At 39.0% G+C, this 22,413-nt stretch overlaps 2 protein-coding genes and 1 pseudogene across 4 annotated transcripts; 2 read left to right on the top strand and 1 right to left on the bottom strand.

Annotated features, from left to right (window-relative positions):
• Window positions 1-1,264: 1,264 nt before the first annotated feature.
• LOC148728375 (uncharacterized) lies at window positions 1,265-2,850 on the top strand (annotated as a pseudogene).
• A 564-nt stretch (window positions 2,851-3,414) lies between these two features.
• On the top strand, window positions 3,415-7,997 carry LOC111326488 (uncharacterized). The gene is made up of 4 exons (XM_022930497.2): window positions 3,415-4,639; window positions 6,431-6,579; window positions 6,659-7,024; window positions 7,270-7,997. The coding sequence occupies exons 1-4, from the start codon at window positions 4,330-4,332 to the stop codon at window positions 7,456-7,458; spliced, it is 1,014 nt and encodes a 337-aa protein (XP_022786232.2). The 5' UTR covers window positions 3,415-4,329; the 3' UTR covers window positions 7,459-7,997.
• On the bottom strand, window positions 7,686-20,991 carry LOC111326483 (uncharacterized). 3 transcript variants are annotated; one of them, XM_022930488.2, is made up of 15 exons: window positions 20,807-20,990; window positions 19,852-19,985; window positions 16,727-16,822; window positions 15,964-16,038; window positions 15,785-15,862; window positions 15,184-15,244; window positions 14,238-14,350; window positions 13,337-13,455; window positions 12,741-12,851; window positions 12,389-12,468; window positions 10,474-11,217; window positions 9,830-9,947; window positions 9,288-9,385; window positions 8,258-8,464; window positions 7,686-7,999 (listed from the first exon to the last, which is right to left on the bottom strand). In XM_022930488.2, the coding sequence occupies exons 1-15, from the start codon at window positions 20,961-20,963 to the stop codon at window positions 7,884-7,886; spliced, it is 2,307 nt and encodes a 768-aa protein (XP_022786223.2). In that variant the 5' UTR covers window positions 20,964-20,990; the 3' UTR covers window positions 7,686-7,883. The 3 variants fall into 3 exon arrangements, 2 of the variants coding, with proteins under 2 accessions (XP_022786223.2, XP_022786225.2); XR_002694455.2 differs by lacking the exon at window positions 7,686-7,999 and adding an exon at window positions 8,629-8,751 and having other exon boundaries at window positions 8,325-8,464; window positions 20,807-20,991; XM_022930490.2 differs by lacking the exon at window positions 12,741-12,851.
• Window positions 20,992-22,413: the final 1,422 nt, after the last annotated feature.

Below are 22,413 nucleotides of genomic sequence, written 5' to 3' on the forward strand. Positions count from 1 at the left end.
TTTTTCTCTCTCTTTCCTGCTTCTGTTTACTCAAAACTTGGATGAAAATAATTTTTTTTCGTTGACAGAACTTTTTCTGCCAATACTGTATTGAGATGATAAGAGATCGCAAATAACTAATCGTGACAAATAATGTCTTTAAATACGACTGTCAAAATACGATTTCCCGCCCAAAACGCGGGCTGTAAATACCCCGCTTACGCGGATTCACACCAACTAGCCCTCAAATTGTAAATAAATTTGAATGAATGTTTTGAGGTTGTTGCTGTGTGTTAATCTTGCCTTTTCTTCATCGAAAAAACGGAAGTAAAATGAAACCCTTTTCTAGCTAGATACAAGAGGATTTAATACGACTTTTAACCATTAAATTACTTCGGTTTCTTTTGTGAAATGTACGGTAGACAAAGAATTAGCGGAAGTTTATTTATTTATACTCAAAACTTTGTTCAAATTTTTACATCGAATAAACTGTTTTGAAGGATTTAGATTTTAAATGAATAAGAGTTACATTGATTAATTTAATTTTTTACTACAAATACCTTGGTTTTAACTTTTCAGTTACTTTTGAGGATTATTGAATTACAAACGGTTTTGTAGGCCACGTATCAATCTATTTGACAAACTAAGAGAACATAAATACGCTTATATTCTCTTGAAACATCTTACACCACAAAATTTATTTCGAAATCAATTTTAGCGGAAAAAAACCATAATACATCAAGAGAGAGAAAATTAATAAATTGTTTATCGGCTGTGTCCAAAATCTTCGCCTATAAATGCTTCCCAGCCGGCAAAAATAATGTATTAATGAAAATTTGAAACAAAGCTTTGGATGCACTGAGCTACTCAACACGCAAAGGATTTGATAGCGCCTGCTTGAGGCGACCGGAAGGGAGAATGCTGCCCGCTCTTAGAAGCAATCAGATTTCAGGAATTATAGAACAACGCCTGCTCATGCATCGAGAAAAAAAAACGATAATATTGTACTGGTTCACTCAGAGTCCTGGAAATCTCCCATGTAGCTCCCACCTAAGTGGTCCGTACTTAGTTTTCTTCTCAACGGCTTTCACTTGGCGACGGCGACAGGCATCTCATCTCAATCAGCAACAATTTCCTGTCAACCTTGTCCTCGATAGTGACGTCGATCCTGTTTGCTTTGTTTGCCTTATTATTGTTATCATCATTATTACTACTGTATAATCATTTCCGCAGAGGGTACTACACAAGGCGATCCCTTAGCAATGTGTATGTATGCCCTTAGTCTATGGCCACTCATCTCTCATTGACAGGAAGTTAGTCAAGCTAAACAACGTTGGTTGCTGATGATGCGACAGGGTGTGGATCGGTGTTCTCAGTTTTTAACCACCTCCCGGTTAGCTCAATGGATAGAGCGCCGGACTGTTGTGCGGGAGGTCGAGGGTTGGAGCCCCGGCCGGTCCAACACTCAGGGTCTTAAAATCATGATAATTGAGAAGAATTTGCTACCTTTCTATAACATCAAAAAATGGTTAGATATTCTAGTCTTCTCGGATAGGGACGAATAAATGGAGGTCCCGTCTCCTGCAGAGTTGGGGTAGGAGACGTTAATTTCCCACATACGAGATTACTGTGTGATGGATGTCCTCCTCTGGGGTGGGATGGGTGGACTAGCACGAATGGTTCCTATGTTCCTTCCTAGTCCTTCCCCACTCACCGCAAAAATTAATGCAGTGAAAATGGAGTAAATAAATAAATAAAAATAAGTGTGGTGGGATGAGCTGACAATGGCAGAACCGGACTTAGCTGGAAAGTGCAGGCTTGTTACGAAGCCTGATACGGAGGAGACCGCTAGGAGCATCTCTGAAGAAACAGCACTTAACATCACCCCAGAAGGACGGAAGTACCTAAGTGCGGCGCTGGGCTCCAGGTCCTATCTTGAGCAGTGCATCAACGACAAAGTCGAGGAATGGGCGGGGCAGGTGAAAGAATTGGCTGAGTTTGCTCCGTCGCAGCCCCAGGCTTGCTATGCAGCGTTCACTTTTGGTTTAAAACACCGCTGAACATACTTTCTGAGAACTCTTCCTGAAATAGATCTACTCGCACCTTTAGAGCGTGCAATAGCTGATGCCTTAATACCGTCCAATACAGGTCACAAATGTACACAAGCTGAACGCGAGCTGCTGGCGCTGCCAGTGAGAATGGGAGGCATGGGCCTAATAAATTCGAGTCAAGTAGCAGCCGCAGAGTAAGTAGCATCAGCTAATATCTCTGGTCCATTTGCCGTACAAATAGAATCACAGGCGCATGAGCCACTAGACGAAAATGAAATACGCGCTGTGCAACAGGAGATACACAAAATGAAGAAGCAGTATCTGAAGGAAAAACTTGATGAGGTGAAGAGCTCGATTTCTGAAAAAACTGTGGACCTTGCCACTCAGAAAGGTGCTTCTAGTTGGCTTACTATTTTATCAATTAAAGATATGAATTTTGATTTAAACAAGAGTGAGTTTCGAGACGCTGTGAAATTCAGGTACGACTGGGAAGTTCCTGATACACCCTCTTTCTGTGTTTTTGGGGACATCTTCAACGTGGATCATGCTATGATATGCAAACGGAGCGGATTTACCATACAACGCCATAATGAACTGAGGGAATTGGAGGCGGAACTGCTTCGCTTGGTGTGCAATGGTGTTGAAATGGAACAAGTTTTGCAAGACATCACAGGAGAAGAGTTGAATAGGGGAGACAACACCGCCCCTGATGCACGACTGGATATAGTTGCTAGGGGATTCTGGGAGAGGTAGAGGTCGGCTTTTTTTATATGAGAGTGCCACCCAAATGCAGACCCCTAAGAAGTATGGATCCAGATATTCAGGCAGCACGGAACAGAGAAGAAGCGCCATTAGGCTAGCCGTGTGTTAGAAGTAGAGCAAGCTACAATCACACCTTTAGCTTTTAGCACGACCGGTGGAATGTGAACCATACCATAATAGACTTGCCGAGCTGGTTGCTACAAAGGGCGAAAGCTACGCGACTACCATGTCATGGATCAGGGCAAGAGTGTCCTTTGCACTGCTGAGATCAGCATTACTTTCCTTAAGAGGCTCGCATGTTTCTAGGAGAGTTCACGTAGAGTTGTCGGACATTGACTTGGCTACTGAAAAAGAACATGCTAATATTTGCTACGGCACTGAGAAAGCTATTTCTGGGGAACTCTAGCCAAAGCCAGGAATACTGGGCCAAGAAGTGTCTAACAGTATTATCAATGCTATCATTATTATAACACGAAGTGTGTATCTACTAGCGTTTCTTAGATTTTTAGCAGACATTTTAATGCATTTCTCGATTTTTAAGCATTTTATCATACTTTTTGTAATTAACAAATGGTAAACAACACAGCGTACGCTATTGAGTTATGGATGCATGCAGGTTGCTAAGCACGAAAGAAGCGTAAGAGTCGCTCGAGGCGATAGCCGAGAGCGACTCTAGCTTCTTGAGTGCTTAGCAAACCTCCCAAGTGCATCCATAACTCAATAGTGTACGCTGTGGTGTTTACCATTTGTTTTATAACATAACATTGATACATTGTAGCTAAAGAGTTCCCTTTTATTTAACAAATCTTACGTGGCCAGAAAATACAAGCGCGTGCGGAAAAATTGTCTTTGCATTTGCTCACGTCCGCAGCGTACACCCATGGGCAAATGGGGGACGCTGAATTGACCAATCAGAGCGCGCGCTTTACTTTGGTTATGTTATAAATATTTTTATTAATCAGAGTGAATGAAGGTGTTTGATTATAAAATTAAAAAAAGTACTATTATTATTATTATTATTACCATTTCTAACAAGTGTCGAGCTTCACTACGGGCGCTGCCAGATCCGCCATGGGAAAGAAGAATTTACACAGCGATTAGAAACTCCCTTGACCTCAACTGAGAAACAGACATCTTGTGCCACTTGGCTAGTAATAATCTTCATAACGTCCATTGATTATTGATACCTAGATGGAAACATTTACGCGAAGCAAAGTCCACGGAAGCGGTTGGATAAATACAACTTAGAGCTGTATACGAAAACATAACCTTTTTGATGAATGATGCCTACATCGTCATTTTTGGTCAGGTCTATGTTTTACAATCTGTAAACCTGGTCTAAACAAATACCTCTTGTTATCATTCTATTTTCATACAGCTGGCGTCATGGTCAATCTTAGCTGTCTCTCGTGAGAAAGCTGTCATTTGATCACATCGCATTTCAGTATCTCCTGTGGCCTGCCTAAGCTTGTTCACGTCCACTGTGAAGCGTCCAAAGGAAATTCCTTTCGCAATCGGCACAATATTACAACGCCATATGATGGATTCTAAGATCGAACTCACTCAGGAGAACATTTATTTCGAAATGGAATCCAAACAGGAAGGTGAGGCCAGAACCTATGATGATTTGGTCATCACAAACGACAATCCTCAGAGAAAGCCTAAAGTGAAAGCACAGTCGTATAAAGATTCTGATGCAATGAAACATCACCGACTTTTCTTTATTGGATCTGCCATTGCTGTTGCATCATTCTTAACGGCCTTTACCACTTTGGTTTTAGGTGTGGTTACGGTGACGGCAAGGAGTGAAGTTACGTCAGGTACAGCTTCAACTGCCCCTTCCTGTGGTAAGTCACGCTAGTAGCTCTAGATCTGAAGAGGAGATCCGTACAAAAAACAAAAATAAAACTTTTTTGGAAAAGGTCAAAAATTCAAATTGTCTCAATTTTTGCATACAAGTAGCCCTTACTAGGGCAAGAAACGCTGTGAAGTTTTTTTTCTCTCAAATGTGTTTTTATTTTCGAGAAAAATGAATTTTTCACTTTCACCATCTGGAATCGACACCTTTGCAATTAGGGAAATCTAACCAACTTGTGCTCTTTTAAAGACTCTTCCTCGTTAGTAAAATGTAAGTTGTGTAGGATTTGGTTGCTTTGGTAGCTTTTAGCCACGCGAAAAAACAGTGTGCTCCCTTTAGTTACATTTTATGTCCATTTTAAAGAGTTTCCTGTGTCGCTTGATAACATTTGTCCAAAGTAAACTTTACGTCATTTTGAAGATCATTCTTTCGGAAATTTACATACGCAATCTTTTTCGGTTTTTACCGAAAGCTAGTTAAAAGGCACGGGTAAGCACATACAGAAAGTTAAACTAGGGGTAGAAACTAGATCAGCTAAGTCTTTATCCTATACCGCTGCTCACACTGGTGCATAATCGTACTAGACAGAACGATGGCGGATTATCTTTGCAAGAACAAAATTGAAATGGTAAGAGAACTTATCATTTAACAAAAGGTGTTCTCCTGTTCTCCTGTTCGATCCGAAGTCATTTGAAAACAGGAATTCTCTTTAACTTTTTGGTCACGCAATCAACATATTGCGTGACTTTATGTCTTCCGTGTAATATTTTAGTTACCTGGCGTCGTTAGAAAACATTTGCCCAAAGTAAACTTTACGTCATTTTGAAGATCATTCCTTTGGAAATTTACTGACGTAATTTGACGGAATTCTAAAAGATGTAGCATGGTGAATGATTTCGTCAAAATTAGATCTAATTTATTGCCATTATCTGCCTGTCCAGATGCCGAAAAATCACAATCACAATCAGAAAACACAGCATTTACGTGAAGCCTTTTAAAAAATCTCAATTTTGGCGAAAAAACATTCGGTGCAATGTGCCCAACAGAGTTTCCCAATGTAAAGATCTCCCATGAGAGGAGAAAAGGGCGAAATCACAGAAAACATCAAAATTTTCACGAAGGGTCAGCCAAAAACGCCCACACAGTCGAACCTGTATTTAGCGCCAACCGTGTAAGGCAGTCACCGCGTATTAAGCGGTTGGTGTTCAGGGTCCACCTGTAATTTTCACTTCTAATGAGCGGTCACCTATAATAAGCAGTCGTGGTCACCCTCTACTGAGTCCGGACGGCCTGTCTATATTGTCCTCCACCTATATTGTACAGTCACCTGAAGCGGAACACCTCAAATGAAACTAAATAACAATCTTTCAGGTAAAATCAACTCGTAGTATTTTTAACTGAATTTTTTTACATTAAGTGTTTAATTATGGCATGAAAGGACGTTTTTTATCGTTTCTTCATATGACGCCTATTCTGCGAAATCTGATTTAAGCGGTTAACCTACATTTAGCGGTCACCCGGTCACGCTATTTCCTTTCGGCGACCGCTACATACAGGTTTGACTCTACATGGCTCGTATGCCTTGCACTGCTTTTGTTTTACAATCGCGATGGAATGTGGTTGACCAGAAGAGAAGCTTTTGAACTTGTCGTCCATCTCGCTTCTCCTCGTCAAACTGAGCTTAAGCAAAAAATGTCTTTTTCCAACCTTATCCTACATCAAGGAATTAGTGCAGGTAGATGTTTTACTTGTAATGACAATCTGCTCTTATTTTCAAAAGCTGTTGGAAGTGGAAGGGACGATGGTCAAGAAATGAAAGTGAAAATTTCAAAGCTGGAAGAAGACTTAAATGTCACCCGCTCTCAAGTTCAAAAGCTCATGATAGAACTACAAACGCAAAGGAAAGCGATGGAGAACCTGACAGTACAGGTGAACATAATTCTTTGGCTAATGCCTTGTATGGACATCACCGAAACAAGATCATTTTCCACTCTTCTTCTTTCTGCAGGAACAAAGCTGCAGCTACTGCACCGGTCGACCAGGTCCTCAAGGCCCACGCGGCAAAATTGGACCACCTGGCCCTCCAGGGACCCCAGGACCTATTGGCCTTATGGGTTCCAAAGGTACAACAGGACCAACGGGTCCTCAAGGCTTTAACGGTTCTAGAGGCTTACCAGGGCCCCGCGGGACTCCAGGAGCGATGGGCCCGCGCGGATATAATGCATCACAAGGATTAACTGGATGGCCTGGACCACCTGGAAAGAATGCAGCTTGGAATGTGAGCCTCTGTCAGTACAAGAACAAGAAGGAAGTAGCACAGACAGCCGGGGCGTCCGCTAATGCAAAAGTAATTCTACGAGAAGATGAACACCCGGTAGGTTCACAGCACTTTCTGATAACGTTCATTCATTCTTCGAACCAAGGTGGAAAGTGGTGAAGTATTTATTACGCCAAAAGAACAATTGTTTCAGTATCTACACACGAAGTGAAGACAACAGTTTTTTTTTCAATAGATACCAATTAACATATATTTCAATGAATACTTGTTGGGTAATAAGCATTAGTACAAGGTTAATTCAAGCGTCCTTCCTGACGAAAGGTAACATTTCTTTTTGTTAGGGAATGAAGATCATTGCGGCTACTTGTTCAACGATCAATGCTGCAGAGTACGTCTTTGGTGATGCAAAAACTGACCCCACAACAGGAACTATCGTGTACAGATGTCAGTGTAAAGGAAAATCAACTCTGTTTTTAGGTGCGGATATGAAGTGTGTTATTCACTACTGGATCTGTCCGATCGGAAACTGAACAATGTGGAAAAATAATCATTTGACAGTTAAATAAGCTCTAAGAAATACAAATTCATCATGTCATTGTTTACAGTAGTGTATTTTCTGGTAGCATTGTAATCCATTGATTCAACGATACAAAGTTTTTTTTAATGCAATCTCGTTTCGAAAACGTTAATGGACCAAAAAACAGCATGAGAATTCTGTCTGTACTTCGACATTAAAATTCACGAAGACAACTTGTAGTCTGTCTAATCACGAAATTATCTTTTATTTTCTTCGAATCAAGGAGAATCAAAGCATCAACCACACAATCAAACGTGTACAGTACAAGTTAAGTAATTTGTTTTAAGTTTCCCCATTTTTTCACTAAGGCATAAAGAAAGAAAAAAAGAAAAAGAAGGAAAACTTGTAGTTGTTGTCCTTATTTAAGGCTAAGTCGAGTTACTTGGAAGCCCGTGTGAGTTCATCCAGTTGATTTAGGGAGCTACGACGTCGGGTAGTGAATTGCTCTAAAGTACATTTTGGCTCCTCGAGAAATGTTCGGCTGATGGAAAGTTCTGGAAAAAATGGGAAAATGCGATTAAATATCATTCAGTAACCCGTTTTTGGCTTGCCTTCAGAAGCATCGCACAACGGTTAAGAAGGATATTAGAAATGGATGGAAGAATATAAAACAAATTTTCATTTTTGCCCCATACCACCTTCACTTCGTGGTTTGCTGTTCCTCCTTTTCGACAAACACTTAGTCTCGGCCAATATCCTACAATATACCAGGCGCTTGTCGCATTATACACTACGAAAATCTTAAACATTACCTGGAAGTAGCACGAACCATTTGACTGGCAATGAATACTCGTCTCCACGATCGGCCTTTGGCAAATCACAGCCGTTTGCATGTTGGCTTTGTTTGAAGACAGTTAAGCTGCCAATTGAGCCACACAATTGACTTTTACTGCTCTGACTCAGTAGATCAGGATAATAGAGCGGTAAACGTTTCATGGTAACTTTGAGGTTGCCTTGGCCTGGAAATACAATGATCAAACAAGGATGTGACGAGTGAAAAAAAAAAAAAATTCAACACTACTGATAGCATTCTTTTCTCTCTTGGTATGCAGTGAGGACTTCAGACGGGAAGACACGGGGACGGAAATTAGTGCAAATGTCAATTATGCATTTGTTCTCCCACCTCGTAGGACGCGGTGGCCAAACGGTTGACACTTGGATCGAAAGGTGTAGGTTCGAGCTCCTGACCGGCTCATTGTGCCATATTCTCAAGCTAGACACTTTTACAACTCTCTTTCTCTCCGCCCTAGGTGAAAGATGCGTGTGGGCTAATGGTTAGTGCGCATGACTCCGGGTCGAGAGGTCTGGGTTCGAAACCTGGCCAGGTTATTGTGTTGTGGTTTTTGGCAAAACACTTTACTCTCACAGTTCCCCTCTCCACTTATGAGTGCCCATGTGTACCAGTAAATTTCTAGAGAAGCCTTATAAAATACTGGGGGTGGGGGGGGGGGGGGGAGAGACCTTGCAATGGACGGGTATCCCATCCGGGGTGGAGAAGTAATACTCCTCGGCGCCTCATGCTACAGTATCTTGGAAAAGTCCTAGCCAGATTGGGCCACTTAGCTCGAGTACAAACTTTACCTCTCTCCACCCAGGAGTGTAACTGGGTAGAAACAATACTCTTACTCAGTCAATGCTATGAAAGTCGAAAAAACACTCCGGCGTTGTGGGCCATCATATCTTGTGAGTAGTTGACGGCACAAGTGGGATCAATGAAGGACCAAGGGTCAAATAACATAACCATGTTGGGACCTTCTTGGTTAAATCTTATTTCACCTTTACCTGGATACATGGAGACTCGTATCATTTCTCCAGAGCCTGCTTGATCCACCTTGACGATGCTAAACTGAAGCTCAAACGGATCTCCTAACATCAAACACCTGGGAAGAGAAGTAAATTATTAACCAAAAATGTTTTGGAAAAAGCATAATTGAACTAAGAAAAGACACACTCGCAGCGTAGTCTATAATCCTCTAGGAAAAGGGGAGCCTCCGTTCTAGAGGTTAACGCAAAATCTCAAGGCTTGGCTTTTCCAAAGTTGTTCCCAGGGTCCCTTCTTCAGGGGAACGAAAAACAGAAAAGAGTGCGCTGTTCAACATTCCTTTACACACCGGCACTAGACAGCTGACTACACGCTTTCTTTGATGGAGGTACTTGACGAACATGAATGCTAACCGGTTTTGGAGCTGAACGCTAAAAATCAGGCCTCTTACAGCCAAGAAAGAGGAAAGAGACCAGTTATGCAGGCTATAAAAGCGAAATATAAATTCCTTACAAGGAGGATCGTTCTCACCACACTTATTGTAAAGTCAGGATCCTGTTACCTTTGAGAGCTAGTTTCCATATTGAAAAGAGCCTTGCCAGAGCAGTAGATCATTTTCATAGTGCACAAACACCAAATCCTCAAGTTGCCGCCGGAGGTGAGAAGTACGAGATATCTATCTGAAAAGATTAAAGTAAATTAAATAGCACTGCGTGAGTTGAGTTACTTGCCTAAAGACCATTGTTAAGGGCAGCTAAAAACTGGATTATACGCGACTCATTGCTTTTGATAATTATCGCGACAGTTCCTCCATCCACCATAATGGTAGTCGCACCTGTTAAACAGCATTCAAACTATTAGGACGTAATTTCTCAATTCAGTAAGGAATGAATTCCCTCGATCACAAGTCAATCAACAAGAAACTCCTCCTTAAAATGATACCCATCAATTAACTTGAAAAAGGTGATTACATTATACGGACTTCTGCGAAATGTTATGTAACATTTACCAAAATCGTGAGACGGAGAAAAAAATCCGAGACCCTACAGGACGATTCGAAAATCAAGCCTACGGATTTCCGCGCAACAATGCTCTGCCACTAAGCAACAAAAAACTCTTCTGTAAAGTACATTCTCTACGCTGATTTTCAAAGAAATGATTGTTTGTACCTATCTGTTATTAAATGTTATGAGATGAAACACATACCTGCAGTGAGACAGCAGCTTTCGACTGGACAGGGGAATAGCAGCGTTTCCCACTCTTTGATTTGCGACTCATACACATACACTAACAGGGGTAAGGCGGGCACTATTACATAGTTTGTTGAAATTAGCAGTCGCACGTCGCTTCTTGATAGAAACTTAGAGCTACCAGTCCAAGACTTCTGAAAAAGTCCTGGATTGATAAATGGTGCTTCTAAAGTTAACACTTCGTTAGATAAACTAGAAGTACACTGGGATTTGCTGTTAGTCTTGGGGTAAAAATTTTCATAGGAAGTCTCAGACCCTTCCGAAGTCTGCAGAGTATTCATACTTTCAACAGGATTGTCTTCAGAAATTGTTTTCTCATTACCCGACGAGCAACTGGCATTTTCTGTGGACCCGATGGCATGAAGCCCTACAGAAACATTAGGCAATCTAGTTTCATCTTCTGTACAGCTGCTGCTGTCATTTTCACAGTTTTTCTCCAGAGCTTCTTCGTCCAAATTTAACCCTTCGTTCCTTTGTTCTAAGCATTCTGAGCCAACTCCTGTCGATGAATTTTCACAGCTACTCTCAGATCTATTTCCTATCTCCCTCAACGAGGAAAAGCTTTCTTGAGACGTCCTCCTCCACTGCAGGGTCAATAAACCCTTGGACGAAAGTTCTACGAGCACAGAGCCTTCAAAAGATTCTTGAAATAAAAGTCTTTTTTTCTCTTCGTCAACGGAAACACTTTTCACTAAAGACACTGTGGAGATAGGAAGAGGAGACCTTCGTGACCTAATGATCATAGATGTGTATCGTTCATCTACAAGTACTTCTTCTACAGATAAACACAGTTAGTCACAATTTTCTAATTTTCTCGTAGTAAAGTTGACATAAAACTTTACCATTGATTATTTTAAGGGTAAATGTCGATATTCTTGACGTCGTTCCTGCTACTTAGTAAATAAACCCCTTCAGGCGGTTGGTACGTTGGTTGATAATGTCCACAGCAAAGATATTGTCCTCGAAATGAATATTTGGAAGAGAAGCGAAACTTTAAGGGCAAACGTTACATTTTGGGGACAATCTCTCAGCAAACAACATTATCAGCCGACATATTTATTTTATAGCCCTCCCACTAATTTTCGTATCGCCAATAACAGCAAATTTTGTTGATTATTCTGTACCATCCGCAGTAGCGTTTGAGAACAATTTTTTAACGTCACTATCACCGGACTCTACAAACGAGTTAGTTTTTCTTGATAAAGATGAAAAAGTGAAACTCTTGAGCAGGTTTTTTTTTCTGCTGGCTTTGTTTCTTTTCGACGGAAGTATTCGTAGGATAAATATCGTAATAGACGGGGTTGATTGCGTGATAACTATCCGGTGATTTTGCAACACGTGACAGAATCGCGTAAAAATTAATGGGTGGGTTATAATGGCTGACTAGGTTTACATACACGTTCATATGTAAAAGAGTGTATCATGCATTTATCAATGCCTAGAAATTGTATACAAATAGTGAGGGACTGTACAGTTCAGTATTTTAGTAAGTTGATAAATTATTTTTCACCTGCAAATTCACACATATTTCTAAAAAGTGGCAAAATCGGTGAGGTACAATCTTCAAGGTATTTATGACAGGAAATAATTTCAAGAATTGCTACTTCCCCTTATTAACATGCTAGATGTCTTACTCAGGAACACAACACTAACAATAAACCCAGCCAAGGCTTGCAAATAATTTCAAGAATTGCTACTTCCCCTCATTAACATGCTAGATGTCTTACTCAGGAACACAACACTAACAATAAACCCAGCCAAGGCTCGCATATGTGATTTGAGAGTAAGCGCATAATTTAGAATCTATCCTTAATCAGCCTCGCGAAAGGGATTTGAAGGTCATTTTCACCTTGATGGATACAGGCACTTACCAGGTTGAGTTTCTGGCCACCTTAAAGCAAAACATTGCTTGGATCGCAAGAAAAAGAGAATGAAATCCCCAGATCTTTGACTATCAAGAAGTAATTGAAGAAAAAAATGAATCACATTCAACTTCGGATGAATAAGGAATGTCCTATGTAAAATAAATGTATGGATATCTGAAGGAGAAAAATATTAATTAAAATGCAATAAAAATGACAAAGACAAAGACAAAGAAGAAGTCAAAGTCAAAAGACAGAAAAATAATTACAATCACAATAACAATAATAATAATAATAATAATAATAATAATGACAATGCTAGGAAAAATCATCAAATCATTATCATTTCCACTCAAAACACCTGAAACTTGCTGCTCCTTTAGGAATGCCATCAAGACAAATTTGTGTGGTTACAGAGGTCTGAATATCCAATGTCAACAGGATAAATGTCTGGTCATTACATTGAATTAATCTAAGAGGAGATTTAGCAAGTCTTAGCAAAACTAAAAATAAAGCTAAAAATAGGTACTGTAAAATTATTTTTTTTTGCTATTATTATTCCATGGATAATATCATATTTGATACTCATTCCCACCTACCAAGGCATTCTTCATACAAGTAGTTCGTGATGGAAAATCAATTTCATTAAAAAAAATCTTGTTATCTAAGCATCATGATGATAAAAGACATTGTTACTGAAGGCAAAATGAACAATATTGAAACACCTGTATATCACTCAAGACTTTGTCAGGATCTAGAGAGAATAATACAGATACAAACAATGTATCTCTGCACATTGTAGCCACCCTTAACAATTTGTTTTTAAGTAAAAGAAAAGTTTTTTTGTAATTAATTTAGGGTAATTATACCACGATAATGCCAGTAAAATCAAGAATTTACAGTGATCAAAATATCAAATAGTACTAGTCTTACTATTACAATAAGTGGAAAACTAACCTCATGAATCTGCTATCTGGAGACCAACTCACAAAACAGCCAGGTAGATCCCCTGACACCTTATCAATGCTAATACCATGTTCAAACTCTATCCAAGTCAATCTCCCATCTTGAACAGCCTAAAATTAGGCAACATTAGACATGTAATGCTGAAAGCTCAATGTTTGAGGATCTACTATTTTTACTACACTACCCTGTATTTAACATTTGTTGTTGTTGTCTTTTTTTTGCTTATCTCAGACATACTTTACTTGTATACATACACTTTATTCCAATAGTGATTACCAAAAATAACCACATTATCATGGGAAGCAGTATAGACTAATAAAGGCAGGCCATATGTCAACCAATAATACAGTAAAACTCTATATTACCTCAAAAGCTAATACAAAGTTGATCAACAATAGAATACAGAACAATAATCATTACAAATTGTATTTAGCTTACTTTACAGTGATTTGAGTTCATAAGTTAAAATAAATAGATTAAATCTTGATATGCACATGAAAAATAATCAAATAATTACATATTAAATAACTATAAGAAGTGTAAAACTTAGGTATCACAGTCAATTTACAAATTTCACTCTTCATTATGTCTAGAGCATCAAAGGTTAAATGGCAGAGTGATTGCTTCATTTTTTTTTTACTTAACTTAATTCTTATGAATCAGCTTGAGTTAATGTTTACACTTTTAAATACACAAGCTAAAGAGTTTGCAGGTCCAAATCAAAGGGTGCATTTTCAGCTCATGACTAAAGAATGGGCAAACATGTTCAGGTTAAGAGGCAAGAAAAGTCTCTGATGGACTTACAAAGTGGATTGCCTCAATTAAGAAAATAAAGGAGGTTGTGGAAGGTGATTACACCATAGCCAGTGACACCCTCTGTCACATCACTTACTTTCTTATACAAATGCCAACAGCCTTCCCAACCTGTCACAGCAACCATAGAGCTATCATGAGAGAACTCCATGCTAGTAATGCGAACAGTTTTAAGGTGGATATACCAAAACTCTGTAAATACAGAAAAATTGTACAAGTTTGTTTAACAATATCAAGTCCACAGGGAAAGAGGGAAAATCAGTTTGTAGTATTTTTACTGTAAATCCATACTTGTATAGACTGAGGTAAATGATAAAATCAGCAAGATTAGTAGTTTTACAGTTGAGCTTGAATTCCTAACCACTTTTACCTACAAGACCTTACACATTGTGTTGCAATGTTTTTTTGGTTCTTTCTTTAAATTTATCATGCGTGATCTGACAAGGTCTTCATCTCAAAGTTTCAAGGCAAGGGCTACATCACCATGTGTATAACCAACTAGAGAAGGTTTCTATGCCTTAGAACATTAATTTTAATGCCCCTTTTGAGTCTATTACACAAATTGGGAAAAAAGTCGAAAGATTCTTACAATCTCAAGACTTTTCTTTTGCATTTTTTTTTGTCTTCCACGTTTACCTGGTTGCAGTCTGTTTTGCTTTCCTCCTAACTCTTTTTTACCCCTTTTTGTTAGGGGTGCATTTTCTAAATCCTGTAAAGTTTATTACCATTCATGGATAGCCATCAGTATTGATTTAATTCATTGTCTAACATCAACATCAAGTCAATTGTGAAAACACTATACAAGTACTAACACTGTACACCCAATAATTTGATTAAATATGTTCTAAGAAATATCAAGTACCAGTAATGCAGCTCAGGACTTCATTGTAGACATGCATTTTCATTAAAACCTTTAAATACTGTACATGTTCCTTGACTGCACTTTCAAAGTGCAACTAATACAGGTTATGCAGATTCTCAATAAATACATTTATTATCATTAATAATAATCATTTAATACTAACCTTTTTGGTCAGCATACAAGCTAGAAACAGTCCATATACCAAAATGGCCATCAAAGGCAGCCTGCAATTCCAAGAAATTGTAGTAAGACAATCAGATATTATTAAATAAGTTATTCTGACTTTCATTCATTTATTATAAATATTTTAACATAAAATACCAAAATTGTCATCTTATTGTAGTCTTTTTTCATAATCTCAAGTAAAATTGTAATGAAAATTGTTGCAGGGATTGGCTGAAAATTGGATAACATGTGAAGATACAAGTAATTGCATTTTTGCTAGCATAGACAGGCAACAAGTATAAAGTATTGAAAATGGTTACAGTACAGTAACTGTCAGTGACTAATATAATATAGGCATTAGGCTATGCATGGCCTCCTTGTGATCAACCTAAACCTGTCTGTAACCAAATTTTTGAAGATACACAAACAATGCGAGTACATCGTACATTTAAAGTCCACCCTCTGTTAAAAAAATAACACCTTGCGATGAAGGTTGATAGCTTTTCAGATGAAATTTTTCTATTTGAAACTGCCCTTGAATTAATTCAGTTCTATTTTTTTTTCAGATTGCATAGGCTTGAGTAGATGTAGGGGCATACCACTGCCAAGCTCTGTTTGTCTGGAGAAAATTCCACCAAAGCAATGGCCAGATCTGGATGAACTGATAAGGATGCACCCTGACACAAAAAAGACAAACTGAGAAAGGACAAAGTAAACACAGCAAAAAAATTGATCTCAAAAGTAATAATTACTAATTAAAAAATGTTTTTTGAGTTACAATTTTAAAGTTGTCTGTCAACTCCATTTGATAAAGCTCCACTCCATTTGGACCCGCAACTGCTAAATGATAAATCTGAAGAATCAAAAGAAAAAAAAAAGGGATGTAAACTTAAGAAAGGGACTGCAATAAGATAAAACTTGCATGTGACATGACTCTGTAAAAGCTATAAAGTCAATATAAAGGTAAAGATACTAGCTAAAGCATTTCTTTGAGTCTTCTTCCATAAGGAGGCAATTAAAAAGAGTTAATTAATTCATAACTAAGTATTTGAATGACTCGAAATAATAATTAAAATTGGTACTTCAAAGTTAAAATGTGTAACAGCTCATAGCCTAATCTTTAGCAAGCCAGAAGCCAGAAACCAGAATTAAAAGTCAAGATTTGGACATCATATGTTGGCACTGACCAAAACAATTCAATCTCACAGTATCCATCTCCAACAAAGGAATGAAATTGAGAACCAGTACAAAGGTGGCAAATAAATTTGACAAATGATCACTGGGGGAGGAGGGGAAGGGAGGAATGGGGGCTTTTTGCAATGGACTTTTACCCCTTTCATGATGAGTAGATACTAGAAAAAATCCAAAATGTCCACTAGTTGGTAACTGACATGACAATGTGTGGTAGTTATGGGTATCTTCATTTGACTTGTCTAGTGTAGGACCTATATTGCATAATTATCAGACATTTACCCAAAAGCTTACAACAATTATGCATATAAATTGTACATTTTTAAAATCGTTACTCATTCATACACTACCTCATCTGAAGATGAAAAATCCCTCAAGATAATGGAAATGTCTTTTGGCAAATAATACAAAGGAATAGTGTGAAAGATGAGGAAGTCCTCACTGACCTGACATTTAAGATACAAAAGTAAGATAAGTATAAATTAAGGAGAAATACTTATCTGAGTATGGTTAGAGTAACTTAATTAATATGTTCTGCATCAAATGCTGTGTTCTAAACATTTTCACTCCAAGGAGCAACCAAACCTGGATTCCTCCTTACATCATCTATTATACTTTCAAGCAGAATGGTGATGAGAAGTGAGAACTTAATCAACTCTGGGGTATTTTATTTCCAATCTACAATCATAATAAATGTATGGCAGGGAGTGTGGAGAGTTGATTGCTGAATCTTGGAATTGGAAAGGTTAAAGAAACCAACGACAGAGCCATTCCATGCAAGAAAATAGTTGTAAAAATTATTCATTTCTTTTCTAGCAGGATCCATATTCTCATCTATTAACAACAAACTGAAAAAAAAAGAAGTAACTTACAGTATCAAGGGCAATTCTAATGACGTCGTAGCTACCATTCAATGAGAGCCTCAGGTACATTTTAATAATAATACTAATGATTTAGCAGTAGACATTCTATAAGGCAGCTCTTCCTATTCCTTGTTTCCAGGTTGAATTCGGATTTGGAAAGTTGGTTTTTGGGGAAGGAGGAAACTGGAAGACTCTTAGAGCAAGGATGAGAACTAACAACAAACTGAACCCACTCATGCAACTTGGCTATGTCAACTCAGTTGAAATTGTAAATTGGCCACCGTAACGAATAAAAAAGCTGACGTTTTGAGTGTTAGCCCTTTGTCAGAGCGAATGGAGGAATTGTGGGTTGTACGTGGGTTTAAATATAGAGGCAGAGGTACACCAGCCATTGGTGGGAACATGGCAACGAGAAAAATACAAATAAACTAGTGGAATGAAAAATGTTCGTTGGTACCTGTGAGATTAAGAGTGCCGATTTGAAAGATTAACTTTTGTTCAAGACTTTTGCAGCTTTCTGTGTTGCCTAAATGTAAAGAAAGACCGCAGATTGCCATATGTTGTTTAGAATAATTAGGTAAATTAAACTGGCTTGGATGCCTTCTTGCCATTCCTTTCTACGTCGCGAAGGTGTTCTCAGAATCGGTCACCTAGTCGTCTTCCTGCTTCACTGATGTATAAATTTTCGCAATAAGTGCAAGTTATGTAATAGATTACGTTGGCGGAGGGGCACGTGAAGTAATCGGTGATCTTAATGGATCGCTTGGGTCCTGATATTTTCTCAGCATTGTGAATGAAGGGACAAGTTTTGCATCGTGCCCAAGCGCATTTAAAAGTGCCGGGTTGATCATTAGTTTGGAATGAATTTCTGAACAAAAAATTGCCAATGTTTTTGTCGCATTTGAATGAAATAAGTGGAGGTTGCAAAAAGATAGTGGCCGTCTCTGGATTGTTGTGAAGTAATTTAAAGTTTTTAAGAATAATGGATTTAACTGTGTGGTTGTGAGGGTGAAACGGGAGAGTGAATGGAATGTGGTCAGGACTTTCCTTCTGTGATGTTTTTAGCGCTGACTGTCGATCAATAAGTTGGGCGTGATGGTGACCCATAGAGTTTGGGTTTGGGGCCAATGTATTGGTTACAAAATTGGTGTTCAACAAAACCTACAAAAAGATTGGCATAGCTGGGTCCCATTTTGGTACCCATGGCTACGCCGTGGGTTTGTTTGAAAAAGTTGTCCCAGAATGAAAAACAGTTAAGTGTGAGCACTAGTTCAGCTAAGCGAAGTAGGGTTTCAGATTTAGGTTCCTTAACAGTACGTTGATCAAAAAAATGTTTCCTTTTTAGATATCAAAGTTTCAATTGAAGGCAACGGTTTATCCACTAGTGTGTATTACAAACCCACAGACTCGCATAGTTACTTGTTGTATTCATCTTCGCATCCATCTCATGTTAAGAATTCCATTCCCTTTTCTCAGTTTCTAAGACTTCGTTGTTTATGTAGTGATGACTCTCATTTTTCCCACAAATCACAGTTAATATGCCAGTTTTTCGAAAAGCGTGGTTACCCTGTTTCTTTCATTCAAGCGGGTCACTACCACGCCCAACTTATTGATCGACAGTCAGCACTACAAACGTCACAGAAGGAAAGTGCCGACCGCATTCCATTCACTCTCATGTTTCACCCCCACAACCACTCAGCAAATCTATTATTCTTAAAAACTTTAAACAACTTCAAAATGATCCAGAGACCGGCCCTATCTTTTCACAACTTCTACTCATTTCATTCAAACACGACAAAAACGCAGGCAATTTTTTGTTCAGAAGTTCATTCCAAACTCATGCCCAACCTGGCACTTTTAAATGCGCTCACGCATGATGCAAAACTTGTACCTTCATTCACAACGCTGAGAAAATGTCACCGATCACTTCATGTGCACCTCCACCAACGTAATCTATTGCATAACTTGCACTTATTGCAAAAATTTATACATCAGTGAAACAGGAAGACGACTAGGTGACCGATTCCGAGAATACCTTTGCAACGTAGAAAGGAATAACAAGGATGCATCCCAACTAGTTGCTAGACACTTTAATTTACCTAATCATTCTAAACAACATATGGCAATCTATGGTCTTTCCTTACATTTAGGCAACACGGAAAGCCACAAAACTCTTGAACAAAAGTTAATCTTTCAAATCGGCCCTCTTAATCCCACAGGTATCAATGAACGTTTTTCATTCCACTAGTTTATTCGTATTTTTCTTGTTGCCATGTTCCCACCAATGGCTGGTGTACCTCTGCCTCTATATTTAAACCCACATACAACCCACAATTCCTCCACTTGCTCTGACGAATGGCTAACGCTCGAAACATCTGCTTTTTTATTCGTTACGGTGGCCAATTTACAATTTCAACTGAGCTGATATAACCAAATTACATTGTTACCCCCACCGACGCAGCACCACAGTTTCTTTAGAAACTTTTAGCCCCCACTCAAGTAATGCCAAGTCTGGGCATCAAACCCAGACCCCCACAGTGGGAGGTGGGTGCTCACACCACTACACCATCCCTGCTGAAAGAAACAGAAGTAACAGAAGTACACATGCTTACTTTACAAAGGTGGATTCTGTATCCAGCCACTGCAAAAATCTCATCATCAGTGGACCAAGCATGGCCTTCGAGAAGTTCACCTTTGCTGAATGAGAGTTTCTTGGTAATGACTGCCTGGAAACTGTCACCAAGCTCTGCAATGCAATGCAAAAGAAATCTTTGACCTAAAGAGCTGACTTGCATGTTCCATCACTGCAGCTGCAATTTTGACACTCCAGGAAAGGTAAATGAAATGATTTTAAGTAGTCTGAAAATGTAGCTACACCGAAGGACAGCGACTAAAACCCTGACCTGATGGTTTTTGTAAATAGAGACTAGGCAAAGAAAACATAAAAAGGACGAAATTTGTTTACGTAAATTACTTTCAAGGTCGCTTGTGAAAGAAATTTTATACTTCGTAGAGAATTAAACCGCAACAGTTTCACTCTTGTGAAGGTGTAGTCTGATCGTCCGGGTGAGTGTAGTCCTGAGAAGGACTGTTGTCGGTGGCAGTGTCACTGCCACCGACAACAGTCCTTCTCAGGACTACACTCACCCGAACGATCAGACTACACCTTCACATGTTACCCCCGGGTTCAAACCATTTACTGCATTAGTTTCACTCTTCTCAGCAACTTTTCCGTGGCAGCAGTTATAAAAAAATATATTCTCTGAAGTTAAGTGGACAATTTCAACGCAAAGAAGTTGTTAACAACAGGTACACATAGTTGTAGCAATTGATGCTTAACTGGGAATGCTAATAGGTCCCACATTTGAACCAGCAACGTACTTTAGAGAAAGTGAACTGCTCGCAATGTAAACAAAAGCAAGGTCAGGACATACTAAGGGACGTCAGCAGACAAAGTGCCATTGAAATTAGAAATCTTTTACCTGCTTTCTTGTAAAAATGCACGGTAAACAATAAATTAAGACATTTTCATTTTCGAGTTATGGCTGAAATATACTTTTAAAGTACCTTTTAACTCAAGTATTAATACCGTTCCAAAGTCACACAGGACGCTGAAGTATTTACCAGTGCTTGAGTATTTGATGCAGTTTTGCAATGACGGGCTCGCTGGCTCTAATGCTCCATTGACACTCACACTTACCACCGCCTTACCTTTACCCGCCATTTTGAAAATTCCCGCCCAGAGGAGATTGGATACTAGCAGGTAAATATTAACCACGAGGTGAGCGTGACGTCATACGTTTACGAAATCGAGGAACGATCGAAATAGTGGGACAAAAGCCATACTTAGTGGCCCACAGGGGACATGACACATTTTTTTATCGCGCGATAAATGATAAATTATCGCGCGATGATAAATATTATCGCGCGATGATAAATATTATCGCGGGATTATCGCGCGATAATAATAAAAATTATCGCGCGATAATAATTAACAATTATTCCACGAGCGCGCGTTGGATATAAGATGATAGATAGATAGATAGATAGATAGATAGATAGATAGATAGATAGATAGATAGATAGATAGATAGATAATCTTTAGACAGGGTGCGTTCTCTCAGAAGTGGTTTTCAGAACGGCCCTGTAAGCACCCACCCAACCCACCCCAGGGGAGGACATCCATCACACAGTATACTCGTGCGTGGGAAATTAACGTCTCCTACCCCTAAACCTGCAGGAGACGGGACCTCCATTTATTCGTCCCTATGCGAGAAGACTAGAATATCTAACCATTTCTTGATGTTGCAGAAAGGAAGCATATTCTTCTCAGTTATTTCAAGACCTTGAGTGTTGGTCCGGCCGGGGCTCGAACCCTCGACCTCCCGCACAACAGTCCAGCGCTCTATCCATTGAGCTAACCGGGAGGCGGTTTAGAGCCGAGAAATTTTGGAGAAACCAGAAAAGCAAGCACGATATTAATGCGCACTAAATTTTTAAAAATCATCTTTTCCCAAAAACAAAGCTCCAGTGAAAGAACACTAAGTATGAATTTATTTCCGACGAAAAGAGCGATGAATGCAGTATAAGTTTTTACGAGGCGCGTAGCGCCGAGTTGGCTATAATCATCTCATATCCAACAAGCGCGAGTGGAATAATTGTTTTATTAAAAACGCCCCCAAGGAATTATTATTTTGTAAGAAGAAACCGGATTTTTTAGCTCCTTTTTGATTTTTAGCTGACGCGTACGCCTACCATATTTGTAGATTATGGTATATTGGCTCATATACCATAATGGCTAAGCCAATAAAAAGTCTTGAATTGCATTATCCAATGATCCAGTTTTTAATAATAAAAATTATCGCGCGATAATTTCCATTTATGGCGCGATAGATTATCATTTATCGCGCGATAATCTATCATTTATCGCGCGATAATCTATCATTTATCGCGCGATAAAAAAATGTGTCATGTCCCATATGGGCCACCGTACGATCTACGCAGTAATAAATTTAAACACGACCTAACGCATTGATACCAATGTCAAAATTTTGGAGAAACCAGAAAAGCAAGCACGATATTAATGCGCAGTAAATTTTTAAAAATCATCTTTTCCCAAAAACAAAGCTCCAGTGAAAGAACACTAAGTATGAAATTATTTCCGACGAAAAGAG

Source organism: Stylophora pistillata, chromosome 6 (assembly GCF_964205215.1).
Source record: "Stylophora pistillata chromosome 6, jaStyPist1.2, whole genome shotgun sequence".
NCBI lineage: Eukaryota > Metazoa > Cnidaria > Anthozoa > Scleractinia > Pocilloporidae > Stylophora > Stylophora pistillata.